The sequence below is a fragment of the Ammodytes marinus genome, assembly GCF_949987685.1.
Source record: "Ammodytes marinus genome assembly, chromosome: 3".
Taxonomy (NCBI): domain Eukaryota; kingdom Metazoa; phylum Chordata; class Actinopteri; order Uranoscopiformes; family Ammodytidae; genus Ammodytes; species Ammodytes marinus.
In genome coordinates, this window is record NC_137232.1 from 27084443 (window position 1) to 27110947 (window position 26505).

General features: G+C 39.4%; 1 protein-coding gene across 1 annotated transcript in view; it reads right to left on the reverse strand.

Moving 5' to 3' along the window:
- The window catches only part of dync2h1 (dynein cytoplasmic 2 heavy chain 1), a 130862-nt gene that overhangs the window by 12043 nt on the left and 92314 nt on the right, over nt 1-26505 (reverse strand). The window contains exons 82-92 of the mRNA XM_080025000.1: nt 20928-21088; nt 19786-19911; nt 17014-17124; nt 12609-12678; nt 11693-11778; nt 8361-8436; nt 7881-8095; nt 6919-7023; nt 4247-4363; nt 1592-1699; nt 1267-1368 (exon numbers count right to left, since the gene is read on the reverse strand). Of these exons, the coding sequence (XP_079881126.1) occupies nt 1267-1368; nt 1592-1699; nt 4247-4363; nt 6919-7023; nt 7881-8095; nt 8361-8436; nt 11693-11778; nt 12609-12678; nt 17014-17124; nt 19786-19911; nt 20928-21088 (1277 nt within the window). The remainder of the gene's footprint in view (nt 1-1266; nt 1369-1591; nt 1700-4246; nt 4364-6918; nt 7024-7880; nt 8096-8360; nt 8437-11692; nt 11779-12608; nt 12679-17013; nt 17125-19785; nt 19912-20927; nt 21089-26505) is intronic.

A 26505-nucleotide genomic window follows, 5' to 3' on the forward strand; every position in this document is an offset into this window, starting at 1 on the left:
TCTCCCGCCGACTGACGTCAGGCCCTAACTGACAGCTACCCACACTAAACAAAATACAACTTAATACACTGTAAGAAATACCAAACACTGTAACCTATAACTTTGGGGCCTTTTCTACAGACATATAATGCTAGCATCTCATAGCATCTACACATGTAGCCATGCCATGTGCCAATAACATGTATGTAAATAAACATAGCATGTGAATAAAAAGACTCTTGTAAGTTAGGAGTAAGTGGCTTGTTATCATTTTGACGTTAAATACATCTTGCCAGTTCAGGTCACCGAAGACATCAGATAATAATAATGACTGCAGCAAAGAAGATAATAATGGATAGGATTTATATAGCGCTTTATTCCCTAAGGACTCAAAGCGCTTACATTATATATTTGAATATATGTCTAGGATTTTGTGAATAGCTGAGAAATACAGCAACATCAATAGCTCACGGATAAAAAATGTCTTCAACACACTGTGATCTGGGTCTGTTGCAATATGTTATGAGTTAATATCAGCCTGTGCATACATTTTGGGTTATAACTAATCATCTTAAATTATGAAACTTAAACTTTAAAAAGTTTCACTGCCCTACAAAACTACATTTGATGAAACAACTAATTGAAATGCTGCATTTTGATTATGCACAACACAAACACAATGGGTCCTAGAAATGATCCTCAAGGAAACACTGTGCTTGCTACTTTGGGCTATGGGAAGTGTTTTTACAGTGCAATTAAAAGGGTCGGGAAACTGTTATGCATATGGTAAATAGACTGCATTTCTTCTTGATATTTGCACTTGTTTTAGAGAAGGGTTGTGTTAGAGAGACCAGCAACTACAAAGAAAGATGAAAACTGGAGAAAGTAAGTTGGTCGGGATATGGGAATGAGACTAAAGAGCTCCTGAATAATATAAAAAGAGACAGGAAGAAAGCAGTGAAGGAGGAATTATGCCCAAAACTACTCCCAGGAGATTATAAACATAGAATGAGTAAAAGGTTGATTGTCTCTACTCCTTTTATAGTACCACATCATATTCCCTTTGTCCTTATCTCAGCCTGGGGACACACAAGGATACCTGCTGTGTTTTTCTAGAAGCTCTGTATGCCGTATGTGTGCCTGCCACAGTGGCCACATCTTGATCACAAACTAGCATTTACCGTATGTAAACTAGTTGTTTATACATGCAACTCATGTATTTCCATTTATTTCCCATAAACTCCCTCCCTCCTTCTTTCCTTTCTTCCTGACTTGCTTCTTTCTTACCTCTTGATTGAGGAGGGCAGTAGCCAGCTTTTGGACTTCAGGAGTAAGCAGTTGGGTCCCTCTGATGACCTTGCTCAGTGCAGCCAGGGATTGGTGGATATTCTGTGACAAACATACAGTTTAGTTAACATACTATGCCACAGGTTTTTGGTTGCATTGGTTTCCCGCGTGTGTAATTCGATCTCTGTGAACTGGTTTATTCAGCCCTATGATTGATTGACTGACTGGACTTATTGGTGTGATCAGTAACAGGAGAAGCCTATTAGGTTAACTTTGTTGTTTCATAGAATGTTAGTTAGTAAGTAGCATTGGTGATCTGACACACCTGGACCAGGCGGATGGCGTTGAATTGCTCCAGAGTGATGAAAGACAGAACCGGTGACCCGTGGCCTTCTGTGGGTGGGGCCACCTTCTGGTGGATCAGAGCAGATCCCTAACAGATAGCAAACAGACAGTCAGACATATTGGCAATTTGGCACATTGACAGGATAAACAGATATACAAACAGATTGCTAGAGTAATGCTATTAAACTTATTTTTTCAAGACTGAGACAAAAAGAGGAAGAAGGTAATAAAAAAAGGAAAGGAAAAAATGTGTTTCACATACAATAAGATTTTTCTAATTCTAATAACTTAATGGCTATAGATTATTTTACCTTGGGTTTTGGAACGGCAATGTTTGCTTTATAATCAAGCATTGCTTTATAATGCTTTATATCATCACTTTATTTCCCTTTTTATCACTGAAACACAGTCAGCTATGACAGCATATTAGGGTGGTTGTTGGAAAAAAAAGAACAAGGGAAAATAAATGCGGATCCTGGGGAGGGCTGAGGAAAAACTCTGCATCATTCTATTGCCTTTATTAACATATTGTAGTGTTTAACAAAACACCCTTTCATTAATGCACGTGCGTGCACACACTGTCCTTATAAAACAGGTTTGGGGTAAAATCATGAGTATTTCCTTATTTCTAAATCCTATAATTTGATTAAGTCATCCACTGCAGAAATAAAACATGGCAAGCGATGTGGTCCCTTGACCGAGAACCACAATTTTTTCAGATTCTCTTTCTTGTAAATGTATGACTCTAATCTTGTCATAAATTAAAGTTATTTCTCGGAATATTAGCCCCCTCCCTCCTCTCCATAATGTATTTATTTATTTCTTACCTTCAGTGGTACCATAAGGCCGTCCGTCAGCACTACATCAACTAATGAGTGTACTCAAATTGGCTGCTACACAATAGCATGGATAAAGTATAATTTAGGGTCAGCAGTTCTGCTGCTATCTTATTTTAAATTATTTCGTCCATTACTACAGTATATCTTCCCACTGTTATGGGTTTCGTTAGTTCAACATATATAAACTAAATTAGTAGGCAATTTGTTTTATTCTCTCACCCTCTCTAATTACGGTGCAAACCAGGGGGACAATTTGTTTACTTTATCAACAGAGAGATCCAATATAAATTCATCAAGTACAAACATAAAGAACAATGTGCACAAACCCTGATATTTTTTTGTTGAAGATATATGTAATTTCAAACCATTTAGCAATTTTTTCCACATCTACTTAGTAAAATGCAGAGGAGGACAGAAAAGGAGGAAAGGATAGCAGGAATAGAGGAATTTAGGCAATGGTCAGCGAGAATTACACAACGAGAAAAAAATGGTAGTCCTATGCTATTGTCTCAATTCAATAATGTAAGCTATCAGCCAAATAAACACTCTGCCGTCTTACGCTTCTCTCCTCGCTCCAGACTGAAAAGACTTAAATACATACGTATCTCCACACACCAAAGGTCACACACAGTTTTCTGACACAAAAGGGAAGTGCATGCTGTTAACCATATGTTCAGACACAAAAGCATGGACAGACACATTCATACACAGACACATTCTTAAGATGACCATCATATTTTATACACCCACTGACAAACTCAAATTGTGTCAAGGCACAAGGGACACACACACCCACTGATGGTCAAACATTGAGAGTTGGCTGACGACAAAGGGACTGTTAATTGAAAGCAGTCAGAGGTAGATTGTGATCTGTGGGATGCAAGCTGGTGATTCAATGCCAACAGTTAACACACAGTCAATCATTCTCCTCTCAGTTAGAACAACTCTGCAAGGGACACAGAGAGAGGGAGAGGGAGAGAGAGAGAGAGAGAGAGAGAGAGAGAGAGAGAGAGAGAGAGAGAGAGAGAGAGAATGAGAGGGACAGCATGTGTGATTTACTGCATGAGAGTGAATAAAAGAGGCAGAGCGAGAGAGTGAGTGAGAGGGAATATGGTGGCTAAATTATTTAATGTAGAGGTAGATTTACTTTTGATTTGAAAAGTTGCTCGGTTTCCAAGCAACCACACACAGCAGTGCTGCCTGAATAGGCAAACCAGTGGCAATCACACACAGTACAGTGCTCAATGAGACTCTACTAATTTCCAATTAGCCTTTACAATTGGCTTTAAATTTAGACTAGTTGCTGCTGCATGGGCAAATGTAAGAAAACATTGATTTTGTGTAGGAATAAAGTCTAGCATTGGACTGTCATAGCTTAAAAAAAAAAAAAAAAAAAAAACTACTCGCTTATCTTTTAATAATTAAATGTACTATGAGATCATGCTATGCTACTGGATACCTGCATTTCCCTCAGGATAAATAAAGTATCTATCCATCTATCTATCTATCCATCCATCCATCCATCCATCCATCTATCTATCTATCTATCTATCTATCTATCTATCTATCTATCTATCTATCTATCTATCTATCTATCTATCTATCTATCTATCTATCTATCTATCTATCTATCTATGACAAAATGGTATTCTAAATGTAGGCATACAAAAATACATAGCAGTTAGGTCTGCAGAAAAATGACATAAAAGAAGGATTCTTGATAAAGTAATATGAGGTTTCAGTTTAGGGAAAGGAATACGTAAAGTGGGAAAGACAAACTAGAAAAAAAAACTAACCTGGTTGAGTTTCTTCCACAAGTTGAGGACAGGTGAAAGACCATTGGACCAAAGCTCCCTGTCGAACTTTGAACCTGTGGCTACTGAACGGCTCAGGACACGCAGCTGCGAAATCACCTGTGAGTCAAACAATAGGAACACAATCAACTAAATCAGTTCAGAAAAGGTGTTGTTGGCAGAGAAGTACTTGTTTACTGAATTAGTATTCTGAATGATGCATTTGTTTTTGGGACAAACCTGTTCTATATAGGCAAATTGGCATATGTAGTGTTTTCTAAATTTCATCTGTCCAAAAGCAATGTATGATTGAAAAAATAACAATAATGATAAAATCGCTGTGTAATAAAATGCCACTGAATCTCTGGCAGGTAAACTCTCCAGTGACATTCAACACAGTTTCAGGTCCAGGAATAATACAAGTGAAAAAAGGCCAAACCCCAAACACATCTCCTAACAGCTCACACATCTAATCAAACATGCTTAGCTTCAGGCTTAGTCCTGGATAGTGCTTTTATCTTGACTTAGTGTGTGTGTGTTTGTGTGACTGTGTATTTCTACTTATGTGTGTGTGTGTGTGTGTGTGTTTGTGTGGTGGGGAAGGTGAAGCGCCTGATAAATGGCTTTCATTTGGGCCAGGAGAACTCTTTACTAACACCTGCTTTATCTTCTCTGCTCAGGTGGGAAAGTGTGTGTGTGTGTGTGTGTGTGTGTGTGTGTGTGTGTGTGGGTGTGTGTGTTTGCATGGGGGATACAGAGAGAGAGAGTGAGAGAGCGAAAGAGAGACTGAAGAAACTGAAGAGAGGGACAAGCTTTCCACAGAGACAGGTGTAGAGAGAGATGTGATTACAGTAACTTCTTATGGGTTATGTGGTTTGTTTGTTCGTTAGTCTTTGGCACTACAATTGTGCTCATTAATTTGTTCCCTTAACTTCTTTATCTTTTTATATTGGTGTGAATGTGTATGACTGCTGTATGTTTGAGATGGTGGTCGGAGGGGCCGTAGGCGCTGAATGGCAGCCACGCTTCTGTCAGTCTGCCCCAGGGCAGCTGTGGCTACTATCGTAGTTTACCATCACCAGTATGACTGTGTGTGAATGAATGGAACCTGGAACCCTGTAAAGCATATTTGAGTGCCTTGAATAAGCGCTATATAAATCCAATCCATTATTATTCATTATTATTATTATTGAATTGTAATATCCTGGATGCTTAAAACATATAGTTAACATAATATAAATGCCAATAAAGCATATTTAATTGACCTCAGTGAGAGAGAGAGAGAGAGAGAGAGAGAGAGAGAGAGAGAGAGAGAGAGAGAGAGAGAGAGAGAGAGAGAGAGAGAGAGAGAGAGAGAGAGAGAGAGAGAGTAAAGGTGAAAGAGAGGCATGAAGAACCAGATAGCTAATCTGGACCTTCACCCTGACTGCAGCAAAGGAGAGGACAGCTGACGATGGAGAATTACTGTAAAATGTATTGGGGTTCAAATATATAGGGATTTAAATAAATTAAGATGTATCCTTATCTCAAACAACGACTATAAGGGAGCAACTGCATTAATTGTCATAATCAACTGGAGGTGGAGGGGGGGAGTTACTCTTCAATGTGCATGTGCAAGGGAGTTAAGTTTGTATCCGGGTGCCGTCAGTTTAGTTAAGGGTTTCACTTTAATTCAATGTAATCGAGGTTTGCAGTTCACGGTTTTTAATCAGTAGACTATGTCTCATGGTCTGCCAAGTACACAGCAGAACTCAGCATGAATGCTGTTATACCCAGATATACTGAATAACGGTGCTATCACATTCCCTTCTTAAACTACTCCCTCTTCTTTTGTATTTCACATTACAACACACTGTTAACCCAAGGGAATTCCTCAGTAGACATTTAGGACCATTCTGACCAATCTTGGGTCATTCACATTAAGCTTATGCAATGATTTTAAATGTCGTCCACAAAATGCACTTAATGTCCCCTGGGCTCTGTGCAGCATGTGTGCGGTTGAGAGCCCATCTCACACAACTGACACTGGTCTTTAGGGAGAGGAAAAGGCATAAATTAAGGGAAAATAAAGAGATAAAGAGAGAGAGAGAGAGTTCATGAAAGAGACAGTGACAAATGACGGTGGGAAGAGAGACAACCACAAATTGGGGAGATTGGTGGAGAGAGTGATAAGCAAACACTCAAGTGGACATGTGTGAGACTGTGTGAATTACACTAGGTTGGCAGTTCCAGTGATCAGCAGACCACACTGACAGGATGAATGCACTTAATTGCATTTACACACGCATGGGGACTATAAACACAAGTTGTAATGTTTCAATGTAGTACAGTTGTGTTTGCTGAGGATAATTGCACACCGAACAACATGCACAAACAAAAAAACATCTTAACCTCTCACTCCATTTAATTTTCCATAAATAGTTGTACGCAATTCTCTTATGAAAGCAGTGAATATGCAGTTTGAAATATGATGAGTGGGACATGATTAGATATGTTACATGGTTGTTGTGCCAGTTTGTGTGAAGCAAAGAAAGCAATTAAATACGACAGTTAGAGTAAACATGATGTGTAATGTACGTGTGATACTGTGTTGCGTTGAGTTACATCAGAATCTGCAGTGACCATCACTGCAGTGTGTGTGTGTGTGTGTGTGCGCGTCTGGAAAGGGGGGGCACCTGGGAGCTGATGATTCTCTGCGAGGATCTCTCTATGTTGGCAGGAAGACCAAAGAATGCAGGTCTGTCATCCTCTGGGAGATTCTCTATTACACTGCGGTAGTCCTGGGAAGATGCAGAGACACACTCAGGTCACACAAAGAAATGCAACTACTGTACATATGCACATCTAAAAAGAGAGAATGTTAGCATGCATCGCTGCCCATTTTTTTTCTTGGCTTTAAGCAACAAGGCAACATTTTAGCAAAAGAAAAGGATAAATTATGCTATGTTGTAATAACTTGGATATGTTGTTTGATGCTGCTTCTCTAAGAAAATCCATTTGGCACAACATACCAAACCTTAGCTCCCATTGTTAGATTTCAATGTGTTTGATTACAAGTACATTTTTCCAAACTGACTAATTGTGTGTATAAAATGATCTTTAGAATGCCCTGCAGGAAAAAAACTCTTTGAAATGGGAAATGAACAGAGTAATGAACTGCTTTGGGCATGTATGCCGACTTATATTTTGTGTATACCAAGCTGCATCAACAGAATGCAAAGCAATAGAAAGAACAAAACCAATTGTGTAAACTTGAGGCTAACTAATTGGATATGTTTGTTGTTGCTACTTTATAAACCAACTTCAAATGAAGCTAGCACAGCATCAACTAATGAAACTCCAATATCAGGGAGAGCAAATCTAGCCAGTGAAAAGCTTGGGAGCATTAATTCAGTACTCTATTTATTCAATTGTTTTGGCCTCTCCGCCAGTGCACCTGGGACCCGAAGGCTGTGTATTCACTACATAACAGCTTAAGCTTTGGTAGAAAAAAGGTGGATGTCTCATTTTTCTGTGTAGCAATGATAACTTTATTTAATATCTTTACAAGCCATACATGAAGCATCATGTCTTGCAAATTAAAATGTGTGCTTTCCGACTGCATGTGTAACACCACTGCGTCACACTGACATCCTACCAATATTGAGCAAGAGTTGGGGAGGCTGATCTGAGGTGGAAAGAAGCGTGCTACTCCTTTGCTCTTTCGCTGACCGCCCGAGAAGAGATGAGTAGAGAAGAACTGCTCCAGGTAAGAGCGTAAGATGCGGAGGTCAGAAGGGTTGTCGATACGTCCACCATAGATGGCACTCTCCAACAGCCCATGGACAAACTCCCACTGAAAAGGTTTACCTCCTTGGAGATAGAATGACACACAGACACAAAGAAAGCAACAAAGACATGTAATGAGTGTACATGAGACAAAAGAACAATAAACATTCACACACACGCACGTGCACACACACGCACACAAACACACACACAGGCAGGGACATTAAACAAAGGGCAAGTGCTCATTGATCGAAGAACCCACAGATTCAAGTTCTCATCACCATATAAGAGTAGATCTACAGAGCAGAGCTATCCACTCAATTGTAATGTTTGTTACCAGCCTTCCTACCTTCAAAAAGCCTGTCGATGATCTCAAAGCCAGCACGGAGGTCCGACAAAGAAAACTCATAGAACTTCGTCCAGCCCTGCATCAAGCATAGAGGAGTGGCAATAAGTAAAACATATTACAAAATATTTATTTTACTGGCTTTACTCAGGTCCAATCAAGAAGTAATAGTTTACGTTAGGAATTTGTCAACCGAACATTAACAGATCAAAATCTAATACCTAATCCTTTAACAACTGTGTCAAGTGTTATACTGCCTATCATGGCTGCCACATTTTTGTACCCTAGAGATGTATTACACAAACCCGAGAAAGTAAGGAAAGCTGATTGCTAATCAGTCAATAGTGTGTTGTAGTAGATATTTGTTTCTAATGTAATATCATGTTTTTTCTCTGGTTGCTCTCAGTTTCAGGGTAACTCCATTGTTTGTAGAACTGAAAAATTCAGTTGAAATCAGATAAGAAACATACAGAAAATTAGAAACAGTTTAGAACACAAACACACACAGTATTGCATCAGAAAACATAATTGAGTGTGAGGGCAGTCTCCATATGGGAGTGTGTGCTCTTTGCACTTCCCTGCTATTCAATCAGCAGTTGTAATGTGCCCACTGATGCTGTAGGTGGATGAGGTGAGGGGTGGAGGAAAACTGCGTAGGCATGATCAGTACTTCTTTGAATGAGCAAGTGTCTGACATTGTTCAGTGATTCTGTGCCTGAGTGTGTATTCACAGACTGTTACGGAGGGCATGTTCCTACTGCATTTGATAACAGTGCTGCATTTTATGAGTGATGTGCAGATTGTGACTCATGAATGGATGCATTTGTCTTATTTTCATAGCATTGCCTGCTTACTCTGAATGATTCAATGTATGGGTCTTATAAGGGTGACTGGGTGTGTGTTTGTGTGTAAATGTGTATTGATTGTGTGGGTAGCTGTTTTCAATTATCTTGTGAGCACTTCAGAAAGAGCGCTACTTTAGTTGCACATTCACCACAAATAACTGTCCAATCCTCTTGTTCTCCTACAGCCATTGAACAAAAACCCTGATAGTTTTTTTCGCTGCAGTGGCTTTGCTCGGTGATGCGTGCTCGTGCGCGCTCGTGCACATGCACACACGCACACGCACACACACAAACAAATACAAATAGGCAGTTACACATACAGATACAAACTTATGTATTCTCTTTTACTAAGGCTGAATGCTATCTAAAACCTGTTTCCATCCCCATGTTTCATCTGTCATGCCTTTGGCTCTTTCTTTGTTTTTATTTCTCAATTTTTTAAATGCAGTGGTTTCTGCACACAGGCAATGAAAGGAGGAGGAATACAGAGAGAGAATAGATGACAACAGGAGCGAGGACAGCAGATGAAGCGAGCAGGAAGTAAGGGATGGTAGAGTGGATGAAAGGAGCTGTGTTTAAATAATTAGACGATCATGTTGGATGAGAAACAACATAACCATCTCAAATGAAAACACTTACTGTACCAAAGATTTAGTGGTAACAAAAATTGCGAATAAAACAGGGGGAGGCTGAACACAGGGATGGAGGCAAGTAGAGAGGACATTTCGGGAAAATACAATTAAGCAGAAAAAAAAGTGTGAAAATATAAGGAAAGAGGAACAGAGAGACAGATCCCCAAGAAACTCACATGACACAGGTATACTGCATGTTAGTCACGCAGGTGTACATTATCCTAGAGGGGTGTACATTGTCGTCCCCAAACAACTCCGCAATGAAACAAATGGTTAAGCGGGTGTATTGGAACCAAGCCTAAGGGGGATGAAGTGTGCAGGTGTTGTGACAGTTTAATTACAAAAACATGTTCTTTGCAGCAGTTCTCCCTTGTGTTTGGGTATACTGGGAATGTGTTGATTTTGGCAGATGAAAATATCCCTTTCTGCCATGACTGTATTTTTTGATTAGACATTAAACACACAGAAAATGAAGGAATCCTTGTGTATCTCGAGATTCTGCAACACACCAACATGTTACCAAACTGTAAAAGTGATTATATAAGTAGACAAGGGGAAACATGACATGGCAAACTGAACCAGGTAGTAGTAAGTAATTGCTTATTGTGTTCCTTCCCATACGTTATCGTGAAGGCGTGTGCTTACAAACAAAAAGGTTTCACAGCCACAGTCCAAGGCTGGGTAAAAATCCTGTTGTCACAGAATGAGGCAAACCATGGTAATTGCTTACATATGGGGTTAACAGCGCACACTTTGGTCATCTGCAGTTACGAAAAAGTTGCTAAATTAAATAAATAAATAAGTTGATACCTTGCTTATTTTCTCTTACTCACACACCTGGTTGCTATGAGAGTTGACTTAAAACATAACTTGTGAAGTGGATGATTAGGAGACAGAGAACAACTCAGTGTTTCCAGTGTGCAGGGGATATCTATTCTAACTGTTCAAGGCTGCTGCTTCTGGATTTGAAATCAGTTCTGAAAGACATTGATTTTGAGCTCCATTATGTGTCAGTGATGACATTAATCAATCCCAATTACGGTAACTTACAACAGCAATTAAACACCAATTAGATTTTGGTACAACAATTAATCACATTTCCTAAATCTGTTTCCATTTTTTTTAAATCCCAATTGCCTAATAACTTTGTATGCCTATTGTTGAGGAAATATTTTGTTCAGTGTCCTAACATTTCGAGTTGATTCTAGCACAGGTAAAACACGACATTTAGATTTCTTCAGTTATACAGTTAGACTGTTAAAGATGGGTTACACTTGACTATACAAATGGAGTAAGTATAACCATCCTAAACAGTTAGTGGGGTGAATTAAATCAATTTATACTGAATACTTGTATAAAAAAATAAAAATAAAAAATAAAAAAGTTCAGTAAGGACGGAGACAACCGATATTCATTTTTAATCCTTTTCTGTGAGTGTCCATGTGTCCACAATTACTTTTAATGTCGGTGCAACCTCCTTTAAAATACTTATGTATATCCAATAATGTGTGTGAAAATAGGATCATATACTATGTTTGGGGGAGCGAATGAACACAATTTTTGAGTGTACAAGTAAAAACTATCATAATGCTTGTCATTTCATTGGGTATTGAAGAACTCTATTATGCTGCAAATATCTAGGCTAAATATCTAGACGAGAGAGCAGCTAATGATTGTAGAAAAAAGCTTCAATACAATGGTATACAAATCTCTAAAAAGTCCTTTGTAAAAGTCCTTTAGTTGTCCTATTTCTAATGGCATTGTAATGCTAAAATTATTGTTTTGTTTCTACATAGATGAAATTGTAGAGCTATAGTATGACCACTCTGGTCCATATTGGGTTGTTAGAGTATTTTACCTGTGGTATGTAGTTGCGTCTCTCTTGGCAGACAGCATGAAACCAAGCCAGACAGAACAGAGACTGGGCTCTGGCCAGGATGCCTCCTACATGCACACACACACAAACACACACACACACGCACGCACACACACACACGCGCACACACGCACGCGCACACACACACACACACACACACACACACACACACACACACACACACACACACACACACACACACACACACACACACACACACACACACACACACACACACACACACACACACACACACACACACACGCACACACACACACGCACACACACACACACACACACACACACACACACACACACAATCAACAGAGAGTCACAACCAAAATACAGTAACCGACCATGATCAGAGTGTCAAGAATTTATGAACCTTGATGGCAGTAATCTTTTATAATTCATCAAAGGAAAAAAAAACGGAGAGGACTGAGAGGAAAATACAGCATGATGCATTCTGCTATGGATGGTTTACACCTTTTGTGTAAAGCCCAATTTGCTGGTGTTCATTTTCTGTTCCAGTAGCTGCAAGCTCGCTGGGATTGTTTTGTACACAGAACTCAAAGCCTGACCTAATAATAATGCAATGATATCACTAGCAGTGTTTACAGTAAAACATACCACTTCATATAAAAAAATACTATTCCTTCACTATATGAAAAAAACAAAGCTCAAATTCTTGAGTCTTCGAGCCAGCTCATTAGCCGTAGCTGGTTGTACTGTAAGATAATTATTCCTTAAGAAGCAAAGCAAAGACATGTCCCTAAATTTACATCTTAGCATTATTCAAAAGCTCTGCATCAGTGCGTTGAATGTAAGCTAGAGCAAATTTAAAGCAAGAACAAATGGACTTAAGAGAAGAGTTAGAGAAGTGCCAACTGTTCCTGACCTTTGCTGATTTGCTCTGGAGTCCACGACTCATATGTCCTCAGCAGATTCTTCTTCAACCCAGGAGGAGCCTATAGACGCAATCAAAGACAGACAGACAGGGAAGGGACAATGTAAAGAAGGATAGAAGAAGATAAATAAACAAGGAAAGATACTGCTTTACTCGGATGGCATATGGAACATTGAGATTCAAATCCAGCTCAAATTGCAAAGTCCGTCATACAAGCAAAGAAAAGGGGTTAGCATAGGGAAACATCAGACGTGTGTGAATGATGTGCTACATGGTAAGATGATACGGGGCTGGCTGGGGAGTGCACAGAAAAAGGCTCTGCTGAGATTTGAACTCAGGATCCCCTGTTTACTAGAAAGGCGCCTTAACAAACTAAGCCACAGCGCCATATGTCAAATGCAGGCAGTGACACAGGATTCGTAAGCACAATTGTCCTCTATACTTTTGGTACATTATACCGTAGGGTTTAAGAGCAATGGTTAGTCTTGCTGAATATTCAAGAAGAGAAATCAGGATGTTTGTAAAACAAAGGGTGAAAGGGTGATTCCTATAGTGAAGTAACCCAAAGATTCGATGGTATACATGGACATGAAAACGATTATAGATATTAGAATTTCCAATATTTTAGTGTGTTGGTAACATTTCATAATGGGAAGTAAAAAAATAAATCTCTATATGTTATAGTGCCATAATAGGTAGTATTTCTGGGTTATAGGGTTAAATACAGACTAAGGAGAATTGAGTAGCTTTAAAGCCTGACATCATTAAACTCCATTCTGATATCAACTGTATCAAATAGTTGTGCCTGACAAGACCATAAGAAGCAATTTGGGGTGCGTGTCATGTTCTTTTCACAGTCTGTTTAGTCTTGTTTATTTCGATTTTAGCTCAAGCCAACAACCATTGTGCAGGGTCAACAAACATTTGACCACACATAAAAAGCCTTTCTCTTGTTATCAAAATTCCTGTAGTGAAAAATGGACAGGTCAGGCAGCAAAGCATTAGCAAGGACAGAGAAAATAGATTGATAAAGAGTACTAAAGACTTTCTGAATGTAAAGATGGCAAAATATAGATTGCAAAATATTTGTAGCTCAACATCAGAGTAATATGAGTCCAAGAATGAACTGAAAAAGACATATAGGGTTTACAGTATATAATCCCTATGACATCAGTTCACACATTATTAGCATTATTGCATATCTACTAAATTGTCCAACATTGGCAAAATCACTGCATAAGCTACCAACTTTATTGGATTAAATGTATAATAATGTAAATGCAACTGCATTCTGGTTATGTTCATTTTGATTGGAAACACATTTGTAGAACTCAACCATGCTCACTACTACTGAAACAGATAACATATATCACATAGATCAATGGAAATACACATTGATCAGTCCCAACGCCATTCTGTCAGATAATATCTGTATAATACCAATGTGTCATAGTGTTTATGTATACTGTTGATTATTTTGACATGCTGTATAAGCTGTGATACTTAATTGTCATGCTGTCCAGAAAAACCTTATTTCAGTAACTTGGTTATTGTCACTGGAAATGGGTTAAGCATGTGTGTGCATACTAGGGATGTAACGATATGGAATTTTGAGTACGATACGATACGATATTGCGATTGATATCACGATATCACGGTACGATATTAAGCGCGGAATTAATTTCTACCCCCTCAAATTAAATGTTGTACCGCTGATTTAAATAAAACATAAACACAATAATAATTCAAATTTTAGAGATTTTAACAACTTATCACCAAAACAAAGACACTGCTTCTCTACTGCTGTTTTTAAAGAAGCTTTACACCTATATTTTTCAAACTGAAATAGGAATTTTAAATCTAAACTTAATTTAGTCACTTGTCTGTAACTGTAAAAGTATGTATAAAATAAAAATGATTTAAATAGTGTGATAATTTCCCCATTTATTTATGTTTTATTTGCATATCAACTCTATTTTTACAAGCCATGTTTTACCTTAATAGGCCTACATTATGACAAGCACAATTAACTCTGTAAAATATTTATTTATAATTTTTATTTGTTATGAACTTAAATTGCAGTCTCAAAATCAATGTTTTTGCAGTGCACTCCTCTCCCCCTCCCTTCGTCACCTACATTTAACCAAAGTAGGCTAGTGTCACCTAAGTTTGACATAGTAGGGATTCCATAGTATTGCGCAACATGCTGGTATAGCTTTTAGGCTAGGCTATCGTCTGTCTATGCTGAGTTCACCTGAAGTTGTGATGAACATATCAAGGATCTTTGGACTTATTTCCTTCATCTGTCTTTCACGGAAGTTCGCCGACTTTACCTGGGATTTAAAGCGCGGTCGCGGTGGATTCTATTTTTTTTTTTTAATATAATCTAATTTCTTCACGTTCGCCTGGATTCATAATGATATAATTGACACGCGAGCAACTTTCTCTTCAGTCCGGTAAGCTACTCTGTCGATCTTTTTCTCTATCTCTCCCTTTTCTCTATCCCTCTCTTCTTTGATGCTGCGTGACTCAATGTTGTGAAGCTGCACGCGCTGCTCTGCGTAGTGTCAACAACGGCCCACGTGAGACGTGACTGTTCAGTTTAAAGTTAGAAGTCATGTTTCAGTGATAACATGTCGTGTCAATGTGTTATTGTTTGGTTTCCAATGTTGGTGTGGCCCATACAGTGTTAGATTCTCCAAAATGACATGAGCGCATTTACCATGCAAGCTCGCCTGTAATACCGTAACGCGATATTACAAGAAAAAGCTTACGGTTGACATTCGTGGCTTTTTCATATCGCGAACGACCGTTTTGCGGTATATTGTTACATCCCTAGTGCATACATACAGTATAAAGTATTTTAAATAAGTTTGGCCATACAACAGTGTGTCTGGGATATAGAAATGGAAGAAAGAGAGAGGGAGAGAAAGAAGGAGAAGAGAGAGAGAGAGAGAGAGAGAGAGAGAGAGAGAGAGAGAGAGAGAGAGAGAGAGACTGTTTATGCAGCATGCTTGGCTGCTGAAGCAGCTAACCCCTTGAGCATGAATCCCATCAGAAAAACACTGAGCACTAAAGCATGCATCACTAACACACAAGCTGCAGGCTTCTGTGTCTTCTTTCAAATGTACAGTATAGGGCCCGACCGATATATCGGCCGGCCGATTTAATCGGCCGATTATAGCACATGTCCGAAAAATCGGCATGGGCAAAATGGCCGCCGATTTATTTTTATTTTTTTATTCCAGCAATCATGTTGAGTGAGATGCATTGCTGCCCCGGAGGTAGCCTTGTAGCATATTAACAGCAGCAGCAGGTGTGTTGTAATACATTGGATTAATTAACACTTGACAGTTTCCCCTGACACCAATAGCAGAGTCATTGGTCATCTCTTGACTGTTAATAGTAGTTGATATTACTATAGATATTATATAGAATTTATATAGTGCTTTATTGGAGGTCATTCAAAGACACATTACATCAAACATATAGAAAATCATACTTATAGAAAAAGAAAACAAAATACAGACAAATTAAAGATAAGGTTTGGAGTGGAGTCCGGTGTTTTGAGTTGACTTTTGAATGAGTTTATTTAGTCTGAGATGCTAATGTTTGGAGGGAGGAAGTTCCAGAGGGTTGGGTGCAGTTACATAAAATGCTTAATGTCTGAGTTTAAAAATGCATCATGTCACTTTAGACATATTTGTAACACTTAATTTTTTTTTAGATAATGCATATTTCAATAAATAAAAAGTTCCTGTACCCCTATTGACAGTAACAAGTATTTATATATATTTAAGGGTTCAAAAAAGTAATTTTTTTCAATATATATTTATGAGATTAAAAAAAAATAAAAAATCGGCCGATTTAATCGTTATCGTAATTTTTCTCCGAAAATAATCAACATCGGCACCCAAAAATCCATATCGGTTGGGCCCTAGTACAGTATATTTGGCTGCATTGTGTATGTAGCTATTATGTATAGAGGCTAAAAAGACACACACAGTCATGAATTCACATCATTTCAAACACACAAAGCCCATGCACACCTACACACTCTTGTGAGTATACCATAATCTAATAACATGGCCAACCCCACATCAGAAAGACTGAAGTTCAGACACGCATGTCTGCATTCGGTACTAATTCACAGAACAAAACTATTAGTCTATATTCAAGAACTAGTCTCAAAGTACGTAAGTGTATATACAAAAGTAAAAGAGTAATGGGCACAGAATGTGTCTCTAAAAATGTGTGGGCGCATGTTTGTGTGTGAAATTGTGAGATATGAGTTAGGTCAACACAAACAACAATCTCACCGTATGTTAGAGTGGGAGTATTAAGGTGTTATTCTTTCCATACCTGTATGTGTGTGGTGGTGAATGTGTGTGTGTACCTCATAAGTGATTTTGAGGCTGGACTGCAGCAGTATGGGAGGAAATCTGGGGTGAACTTCTGCTGTCAGCCAGAGACGGAAGCCTGCTTTGGGACGTAGCACATTTAGCTCCTGTAAAGGAAGGACAGAAGACCCATTAGACACATTGTGAGAGCATCACAGGAATATGAAAGTAATTTCAGACAAGATAACTTGTGCAGCAGTGTCAGGCTGTAGATACAGCACTTGGCCGGGGGCTTAATTTCCTGATGCCTCCCAACCCACACAAACATACATAGACATATGCAAATATACTTATTTTTAAAACATTACACTCAGTCATTAGTAGGAACACTTAAGACAATACTTTAGTCTTTGTTTGCACACATTGTCCAGACACTATTCCTCACAGGTCCATTGATTTTATAAAGAGAATATCTTTTTTAAGGTTGAAAAGGGCTGGAGTCTATCCTAGTATATCCACAAAGACAGACCCCAGCCGGCGGGGTTGAATATAGACACACATGACAAACCGATAAGTCCATACAAGAGTGACTTGTCACTAAAAATATATTAATAATCTGATATCTGAAATTTAATCCAAGTGCAAATGTAAAAATAGCATGCTGACACCTTAGGGTCTTGTGTCATCAATTTGTACACTCACACACAAACACTCACGGTGAACTCAAGTCAATGTGTTTCTGCATCATTAGGAACCTCATTGATTCTCATGGAAGCACACATGATCACAGAAAATCAAAGAAACTAGACAGGGAAGAGAGGACATCTGCACTGCCAACTTCAATTATGAACACTGACCGCTCTCCCTGCCTCTCTTTCCAACAGACCAACTGATTTAGTGAAGGAGGGAAGGACTGGAGAAACAGATGGCTAAACAATGGCAAAAATGTTAAGAAGCCACATTAAGATATCCAGTAAGACAGATCATATAGGCACAGCTACAGCAACAAAGGAAGTTACCAGAATAAAATAATTTCAACATGCCAAGTTCCTCTTTCCCCATTTCCCTCCTTTCACATCTACCTTGTCTTTCTTTCCTATTCTTCCTACACCCCCCACTCCCCTTGATGCGTCGGTTTTTCATTACAAGCTCGACTGCGGAGGCCCCAACCTCATCAGTTGCTGGACAAAGAGCGAGATACAGAAACAGTGAGAGAAAAAAGGACAGACGGACAGAAAGGGAGTTTGAGTTACACCACATGAGAGGGGAGTTAAGAGGAAGATAGCCAGGACCTAGATGTGGAAACAAATGGAGAAAAACATAGACAAAATCCCAAAAATGGAAAAGTGAGGAAATAAGAAAGAGGTGAACGGAGGGAAAGAGGGGAGCTGTAATAAACTACGGTTTTAAGTTGGAGTCTGCGATTAAGGAGAATGCTTGTTGTCAAAATTAATTTTGTCCAAATCAGTGAATATCTCTTCACAATCCACTTCCTGCTATCCATATTGTGTGTGTGCTGAAAACAAATCCAGTGTTAATACAAAGCCTAGGCTCTGTGTATTAACACAGCCTAGGCTCATACCCTTTGTAGACAAAGGGTATGTTAATAAAAGGGGTCCCATCGTAGCTAGCAACATAGCAGTTTACAGAGCCAAGGCTGTGTATTCACACCAGATTTTCTTTCAGCACACACACAGAACTGAGGAAGCGGATTGGCAGAATCCGCTACCTCTGAAGAAATTTGATTTGCCAAAAAAAAAAAAAAAAAAAAATGCAATGTGACATACAAGCACACATACACACTTATTAATAAAACATACAGAAGGGGACACGTGCACTTTGGTTGACAAGTACACAAATGCACTTGCTACAGGCAAAGCAACCATGGCAAACATAGGTATTCCCAGAAACAGACCAAGAAACACACACACACACACACACACACACACACACACACACACACACACACAGGAAGAGAAACAAACAGACATAGTAACAAACAATCACAGCCACAAAACAACGCAGTGACAAATATGAAATGACAGGTAAAAAGCGAAAATGTGCATGCCAAGAAACGTCATTTTAGATATGGAAATGTTGACCAGCAAAATGTGTGTGTGCGTATGTGTTTGTAGATGTGTTGTACTATTATAGATAAACATACTAATACTAATAACTCATAATCGGGATGAAACAAGTTATGAGAAACATACTTCAAGAGTACAACATCCTCCACGTTTTCAACGATTTTACTCCCTACCCCCAACTCTACCTACCAGTACCTGGCACTGTGGATTTAAAAGTGACGTGAAGAAATGTCCGGCTGACTCATTTCACTGGAACGGTTATTTTGACTAATTTTCATGGACCTACAGGATTTATACCACTGGATTTATCCCAGTGGGTTGTTTATTGGAAACTTTATTTGACTTATGTATTACATTAGTTTTGGACTCGCAATAGCCCCATTGCTGGATCAATGCATCAAGTATTTTAACTGCATGGTAAACATTTTCTGTTTATCTTTTGTAATATGTCTTTTACCAACCATAGCTCTTGGTGCATGTCTGGTTTTGAATAAATATGTCTGCAGTTTAATATTCTTTTAAACTTAATGCAATGACATTGTGGACTGATGCACAATACCATACACACATACATAACCCCTAATTAGTGATTGCAGGATATTAAACATAACCCCTTTCAACCAAAAATAGTAACCACCACACACAGACATACACACACACACACACACACACACACACACACACACACACACACACACACACACACACACACACACACACACACACACACAGAGTACCTACTTTTTCCAGGAGGGGTAGCCATGTAGTGACAAGGTGAAGGTTTTTCAGGCAAAGCCAATCTCCGTTTCGAGAACATTCTCTGAGGGTAGCTAAGGCCACATCAGCTTGTCCCTGACCCATGGAGATCTAGACAGACAGAGAGAGTTGGGGAGGTGGGAGGGGGCGAGAAATAAACGCAGTGGGATGGAAAATGTGATTCTACATTGTAATTTTTCAGAAGCTAGGGGCAGATAATTTGATTCCAAATCCTAATACATCTCTCTCCTCAGTGGGACAAACTGTGAAATAGCAGCAAAGTCAGATTCCTAATGTGATTTTGTTTTCAACACATAGCGGCCAGTCACTCTTACTAATCTGATTTATGACTTTTGATTCAAGTATTTTAACATATTTACAGTAAAGTTATAGGTTGCACAGCTAAGTGCAATGCAGTGTGGACATCTTCACTTATATAATTGGTTGTAGTTTAATGTAGTTTCTATGAACTGTCTGATTAAATCCTTGGATAAAACACATATTAGCAATAAAGTCAAATACATGTGAGCTCTAAAAAGTATGCTGCTTGTGATTTGTGATTGTTAGGGTCACACACTTAAAGAAAGAAAATCTAAAATCTGTGAAAATAAAGCATTTTTTCTGAAAGTTCTTAAATATAACTATAATACAAAATGTCAGTCATTTCAATCAGAAGGATGGGCCAACAACTGTACTGAAGGAAAACGTCACTCAATCAACGGTATGGCTCTTCCCATTTCAGAGGTACAGTTAATTTACCATACTGTATATCAGCGCTGATTGAAAATAACATTTTCTCAGTGAGATACATATTAGGTGGGTTTTGGTCTTTTCAGGGGAATTGTTGTGATTACCAAGTTACAACAATATTTAATAATAACGACATTGTTCTCAAATAGCTTTATATTAACCACATATTGAATAACAGCAGATGGCTGAACATTATTAAGAGATATGCCTCACAACTGTGTTACAATACAATATTCAAAAAACAGCACTCTCATTGCTCCTATTTAGGTGCAACATAGACTATCCAGATGTGATCTTGGTATTTTGTTGAAAAAAAAAAAATCCCCCCATTTGCTTAGTGGCTATGACTTTTCCCATTGGATCCTGTTATCCTCTACCTCGTGATAGTTTTCCCTTCCCACTGTTTCAGCTGCCAGTTCTGCAAGCTCCTGGGATGGGTCTGCCCCTGGAGAGATGATGATCAACACCGGCTCCCACTCCAATGTCTCAGTGTAGAGACGCCGCAGGTTCAGAGGAGGGGGGGAGAGCTCTTTCATACCTGCAGTAAAAAAAGAGAGCAGAAAGTAAGAGAATGAAGGGTGTGCAAGCCATGTTGGTGCATTTAACTTGAAGTTGATATGATACTCAAAGTAGAAGTGGCTGGATATACTGCACAGATAGAGAACACCAGGAGGGGACTAGTGTGGGAGACAAGAGGGAGGACATAAACAGGGAGGGGTAGACAGTCCCCAAAGGGGGTTGATGGGAAAGGGAGGTTGGGTAAAAAAAAAAAGGAGTAGAAGACGGAAAGCAGGAGGAAGACAATGATGGAGAAAAGGGAGAGAGGGCATAAGAGGAATACTCTGAGAGAGATTAGGAGGGTGATGTGCTGTGCATACTGAGTGCTAGGTATGCAGCAGTATTCACACATAGCAGAAGAATACCTTGTCAGCCCCCTAGTGTTGAGAAGCCAGGCTCCTGGTGTATATATTCAAGTGTGTGTGTGTTTGTGTGTCTGCATGTGAGCATTTCCTCACTGAGCATTAGGCTCTAATCCTGCTGTAATATATTCAGTCGCATATCAGATAGGAGTTAATAGTGACACACAAGTGGAAACAGGCACACACAATGGCTGTGTTTAAAATTCTATTGAGAGGCTATTCAGACATGTATCAGCAGATATCTCTTTCAGACACAGAAACACACGCATATGTATGTAATGCACAGGCGAACGCACACACGCGCACACACACAGAGTGCTGTCTTTTCTGGTTAAGACCATTGCGTCAACTTGAACATTATTTTAGGGTGCAATCTGCTGCATTCATGCATGCGCACAAGTCTTGGTAGATAACATCTCGGAGCGACCTTTAGCTGCATCACCATGGAAACACTAAGAAAAACAGTCATCTGACCACAGGGTTTTTATGTCGGACTGCAAAAAAAGTGTCATTTATAGAACGCGCGCGTGCAGAAATACATGCACAACTACCTTTGACATGGTCAGGTAATCAGTATTCTTGCTGCAGACCAGCATCCTCCATCTGTGTGTGAATAGCAAATTTCACCTTGGCTTTTATGACACACAATCAGGGCAGAGAGGAGAATAGGAATGGATAGTGCCTCAGTCTGCCTATGGTTCAAACACTGCTTCTTGGAGGAAACACTGAATGGCTGAGAATTATTGAACATATTTTTGGTCACAGACAAAACTTACTGGAATGCAGGCACTTAGGTCTTTCTACTGAATTGAGATCACTGTAATTAGAAGGAAACAGTTGCATTCAATTCTGATAGATTGTTTAAACAAAAGAGGGTGTCTTGGCTGATTATTGATAAGACAGAGAAACAGAGATGTTGTTCATGCATGTGAAGGAGGGTTTGTATTTTTAAGAAGTAGAGTTAGTAAGCCAGTGAGCAAGCACAGGTTGTGTGTGTGTGTGTGTGTGTGTGTGTGTGTGTGTGTGTGTGTGTGTGTGTGCGTGTGCGTGTGTGTGTGTGTGCATGTGTGCATGTGTGTGTGTTTGTGTGTTTGTGTTCACCCAGTAATGCCTGCGCGAGTGAGCATTGCCCAGGCCTGGACTGGAGGGATTGAGTGAGATTAGTTGTAAAAGGATTACAGACCATGCCTCATTAGCATACTGATGTACAGCCAAAAACTCATACACACACAAAATCTTCTTCTTTCTGTTCTTTTTTTATCTGTCTGTCTCTCGCTCTCCCATTCAAACACTTGTCTCGCCCACATCATACATCCGTACACACACGACACCTTCGCCAATGGGTTCATGTGGCGTTCAAGGACTGTGAGGACTGTCTCTCTATCAGGATAGAGTACATGTCTATTATATTATAGCTGCCCACAGACAAACAGGAAGAAACAGATGAGTCATACATTTGCTTTTGTGGAAGCTTATAGAATAGAAATGCAACACTTGTATCTTTAAGGAATAAGAATGGTTCATGACGGTGGTTATTGTTTCACCCTTTTCATAATTGACACTAACGCGCCCCACACACATCCTACCTCTACTGCGCGTCTACCTCGCGTCTGCGTCTGACTTTTGGTCACAGACTGTGAAATCAACGTAGAGCGAGCACACATCCAACCTCAGACGCACTGCTGAGGCGCGTCGGAGGCACGTCTGCAGCGCCGCTCCCCTTCACCTCAGGAGGCTCACCTATTTTTTTCTGAGAGCAGCGCGTCTCTCTCGCGTCTCTGTGCTTTAACTGATAGAGAAATACTCTGCTGACAGTCATACCAGCAGCATTCACTCTAGTTACACGTTTACCCGGTGTGTTTATTTCAAAATAAAACATCCCTCAGTCGTATACGCAAATAATCCCTTTATTTCACGATGTAATTGTGCAATCAAAATCCGAGGGATTCAAAACCTAATTTTCAATTAGTTCTGGCATTTCATTTTTGGATAAATGACACATATAGAGATCCAATATAGTGAAGAAATAAAAAAGATCATGATGAGCGCAACAGTTTTCCGTTGCTCTATCTGTGTCTACGGCCTTCTTCTTCCCCGACCACACCCCCCTCTCTCTCTCCCGTATAAATCAGTAAAGTGATTTTTGAAATACTCTGCTGAGAGTCATATTGACTTCATACTGGCAGCTTTCGCTGTAGTTTCACCATTTCCTGGTGTGTCCCCTTCAAAATAAAACTTCCAACAAGCAGCAGCAGCTGCTGAGACGTTGCATGTGTGTCCGAGAAAAGTCCGAGAGAGGCAGCAGTAAGGTAAGGCGACGCGCTCCAGAGGTAGACGCAGGATGTGTGTGGGGCGCGTTAGCCTTGCTGATGCAGTAGGTTGCGGAAGCTTGTTAATTCTCAACTGAAAATGAATAAAGGGTGAATGGTGATGAGTTTAAAAGCTAAATTTCATGTCAACTCAGCAATTAAAGTTTATAGTTAAAGACCATATGTTATGGACAAAAGCTGCGTAATTAGTAAATGAGTGGATGTTGTATTCACATCGTTTTGTCAACTGTTTTTCATTGTCGGTATTGAGCAAGGCGAATGGGTATGGATCACTTTCAAAATGTGAGAAGAGCTTTTACAGCATCATTGGTAGAGTAGAGCCATTTAAATAACACAAGCAACTCAACAGTGTGACCACTCTTCACAGTCACAATCTATGTTTTTTCACGCCTCGTTAGCTCAAACTTCCGTTAACTCTAAACTGAAAATGGAGAATAGCAAGAAGTTTTGAAAAATTTGAACATCTCAAGTCAATCTATCAATTTGTGAACAAAGCTCTAACTGAGTTGTTGGCGCAGTAGGCAGATGATTTGAAGTAAAATAAGAAATTCACAGTGTGTACACTTTTCAGAATTCAGGCAGGCGTTTTAAAGTGAGATGACAACCCCAAACGATGTGCTAGTCACTTTGTTAAAGGTAAAGTGCCAATAGTTTGCGTGACAATAAACAACAATTGATGTAGAAGATCAAATAACTTAACAGAGTCCTCATGTGAGGCAGTTACAACTACAAGCAGTGTGTCTGTCACAGTGAACAGTTGACCCTTTAGTTAACATTAGCGAGAAGTATGTTGGTACTTATAGAAAGTTGAAAACACGAGTTCCAAGTCAATTAAGCAATTCCACTCTATTGGAAAAATAAAGACCCTCTGATGTGGAAGAAAGCTGCAAATTTAGTAAATGAGTGTATGGTGTGTGAACATCGTTTAGATACTTTTTTTCATTGTCAATAGCGATCCAAAGGTTACTGGGTATCAACCAACCCTAAAAATGTGAGAAAATATAACACCCGCCAAATGCGGGGTACATTTATTCTAAGCGAGGCGTAGGTTATTGAGACCACCGGCCACTGGAAGATATATGTGCTCTGCCTGCTTTTCTAGCGACTAATACACTTGTGTCACCACTGGCAATGCCCGGGACACGGCTTTCTACTTTAAAAAACATTAATTATAGCACGTAGCAGTAAAGTTTCCGTTACTACAAACAGAGCATTTCTCAAGGCTGCGGCTTCACATTAAAAGCATTTGACTGATGCGACAGCCATTTCAATGACTGTGTGACACTGATTTGAAGGCTTCATCTGTTTCTGTGTCCCACTTTCATAGACGGGTTACATTTAAGCATGCATAAGCTAATACCTGCTTCCTACGGGCAGTGCACTAGTTTAAAAAACACAAGGAACTCCACAGTCTGCACAATCAATCTCAATAAATGGTTCTTCACGCCTTGTTAGCTCAAAAACACGTCAACTCTATAGTGAAAATCAGCAAGAAGTTTTTGAAATATTTGAACATACCAAGATTTACGCATATAGGACACATCTGTACATTTGTGAAAAAAGCTCCAACTGTGTAGTTGGAACACTTTATTTAACCTAAAGTTAAATAAGAAATTCACAGTGTGTACCCTCTTCTGAATGACAAAATATTATTTTTCAGGCCTCGTTAGCGCAGTAGGCAGCGCGTCAGTCTCATAATCTGAAGGTCGTGAGTTCAATCCTCACACGGGGCAGGTGTTTTAAAGTGTGATGACAACACCAAACAATGTGCTCGTCACTTTGTTAAAGGTCAAGTGCCAATACGTTTGTATGACACTAAAAAACAGCTGATGCAGAAGAAAAAAAGTGGCAGTCAGCTTGTGACAATGAACCTCAGAACATTGAATTAACATAGGGGAGAAGTATGTTGGGTATTATGGAAAGTTCAAAACATGAGTTCCAGGTCAAATAAGCAATTCAGGTCTATTTGAAAAATTAAGATCCTGTGATGTGGAAGAAAGCTGCAAAATTAGTAAATGAGTGGATGTTGAGTGAACATTGTTTAGTTAATTGTTTCCATTGTCAATACTGATCCAAAGGCGAATGGGTATGGACCAACTTTAAAATGTGAGAAGAGCTCTGACAGCCTCATTGGTAGAGTAGGCAGACATTTAAATAACACAAGGAACTCAACAGTCATTGAACACTCTTCACAGTCTCACTCTCAATATATGTTTTTTTATGCCTCGTTAGCTCAAACTCACGTCAACTCTAAAGGACAAATGGGCAAGACTTTTTTTATAAATGTTAACATCTCAAGTTTAACGCCTATCCGAGATATACTGTAACTGTCGATTTGTGAGAAAGGCTCTAACTTTGTTGTTGGTGCAGTAAGCAGACGTTTAGGTTAAATAAGAAATACACAATGTGTACCGTCTTCAGAATCAAAAAATAGAATTTTTATGAGCCTCGTTAGCGCAGTAGGCAGCGCGTCAGTCTCATAATCTGAAGGTCGTGAGTTCAATCCTCACACGGGGCAGGTGTTTTAAAGTGTGATGACGACACCAAACAATGTGCTTGTAACTCAGTGCATTTCCATGGGACAGCTAGATAGGATTAAGTCAAAAACCGATGTTGCCTCTCGAATGGACCACGTCACTTGTCTGAGTATACATGGCCTTTCAGAGAATCGGATAGATGGCCGGAGCATGGCAGACTCTGCTACG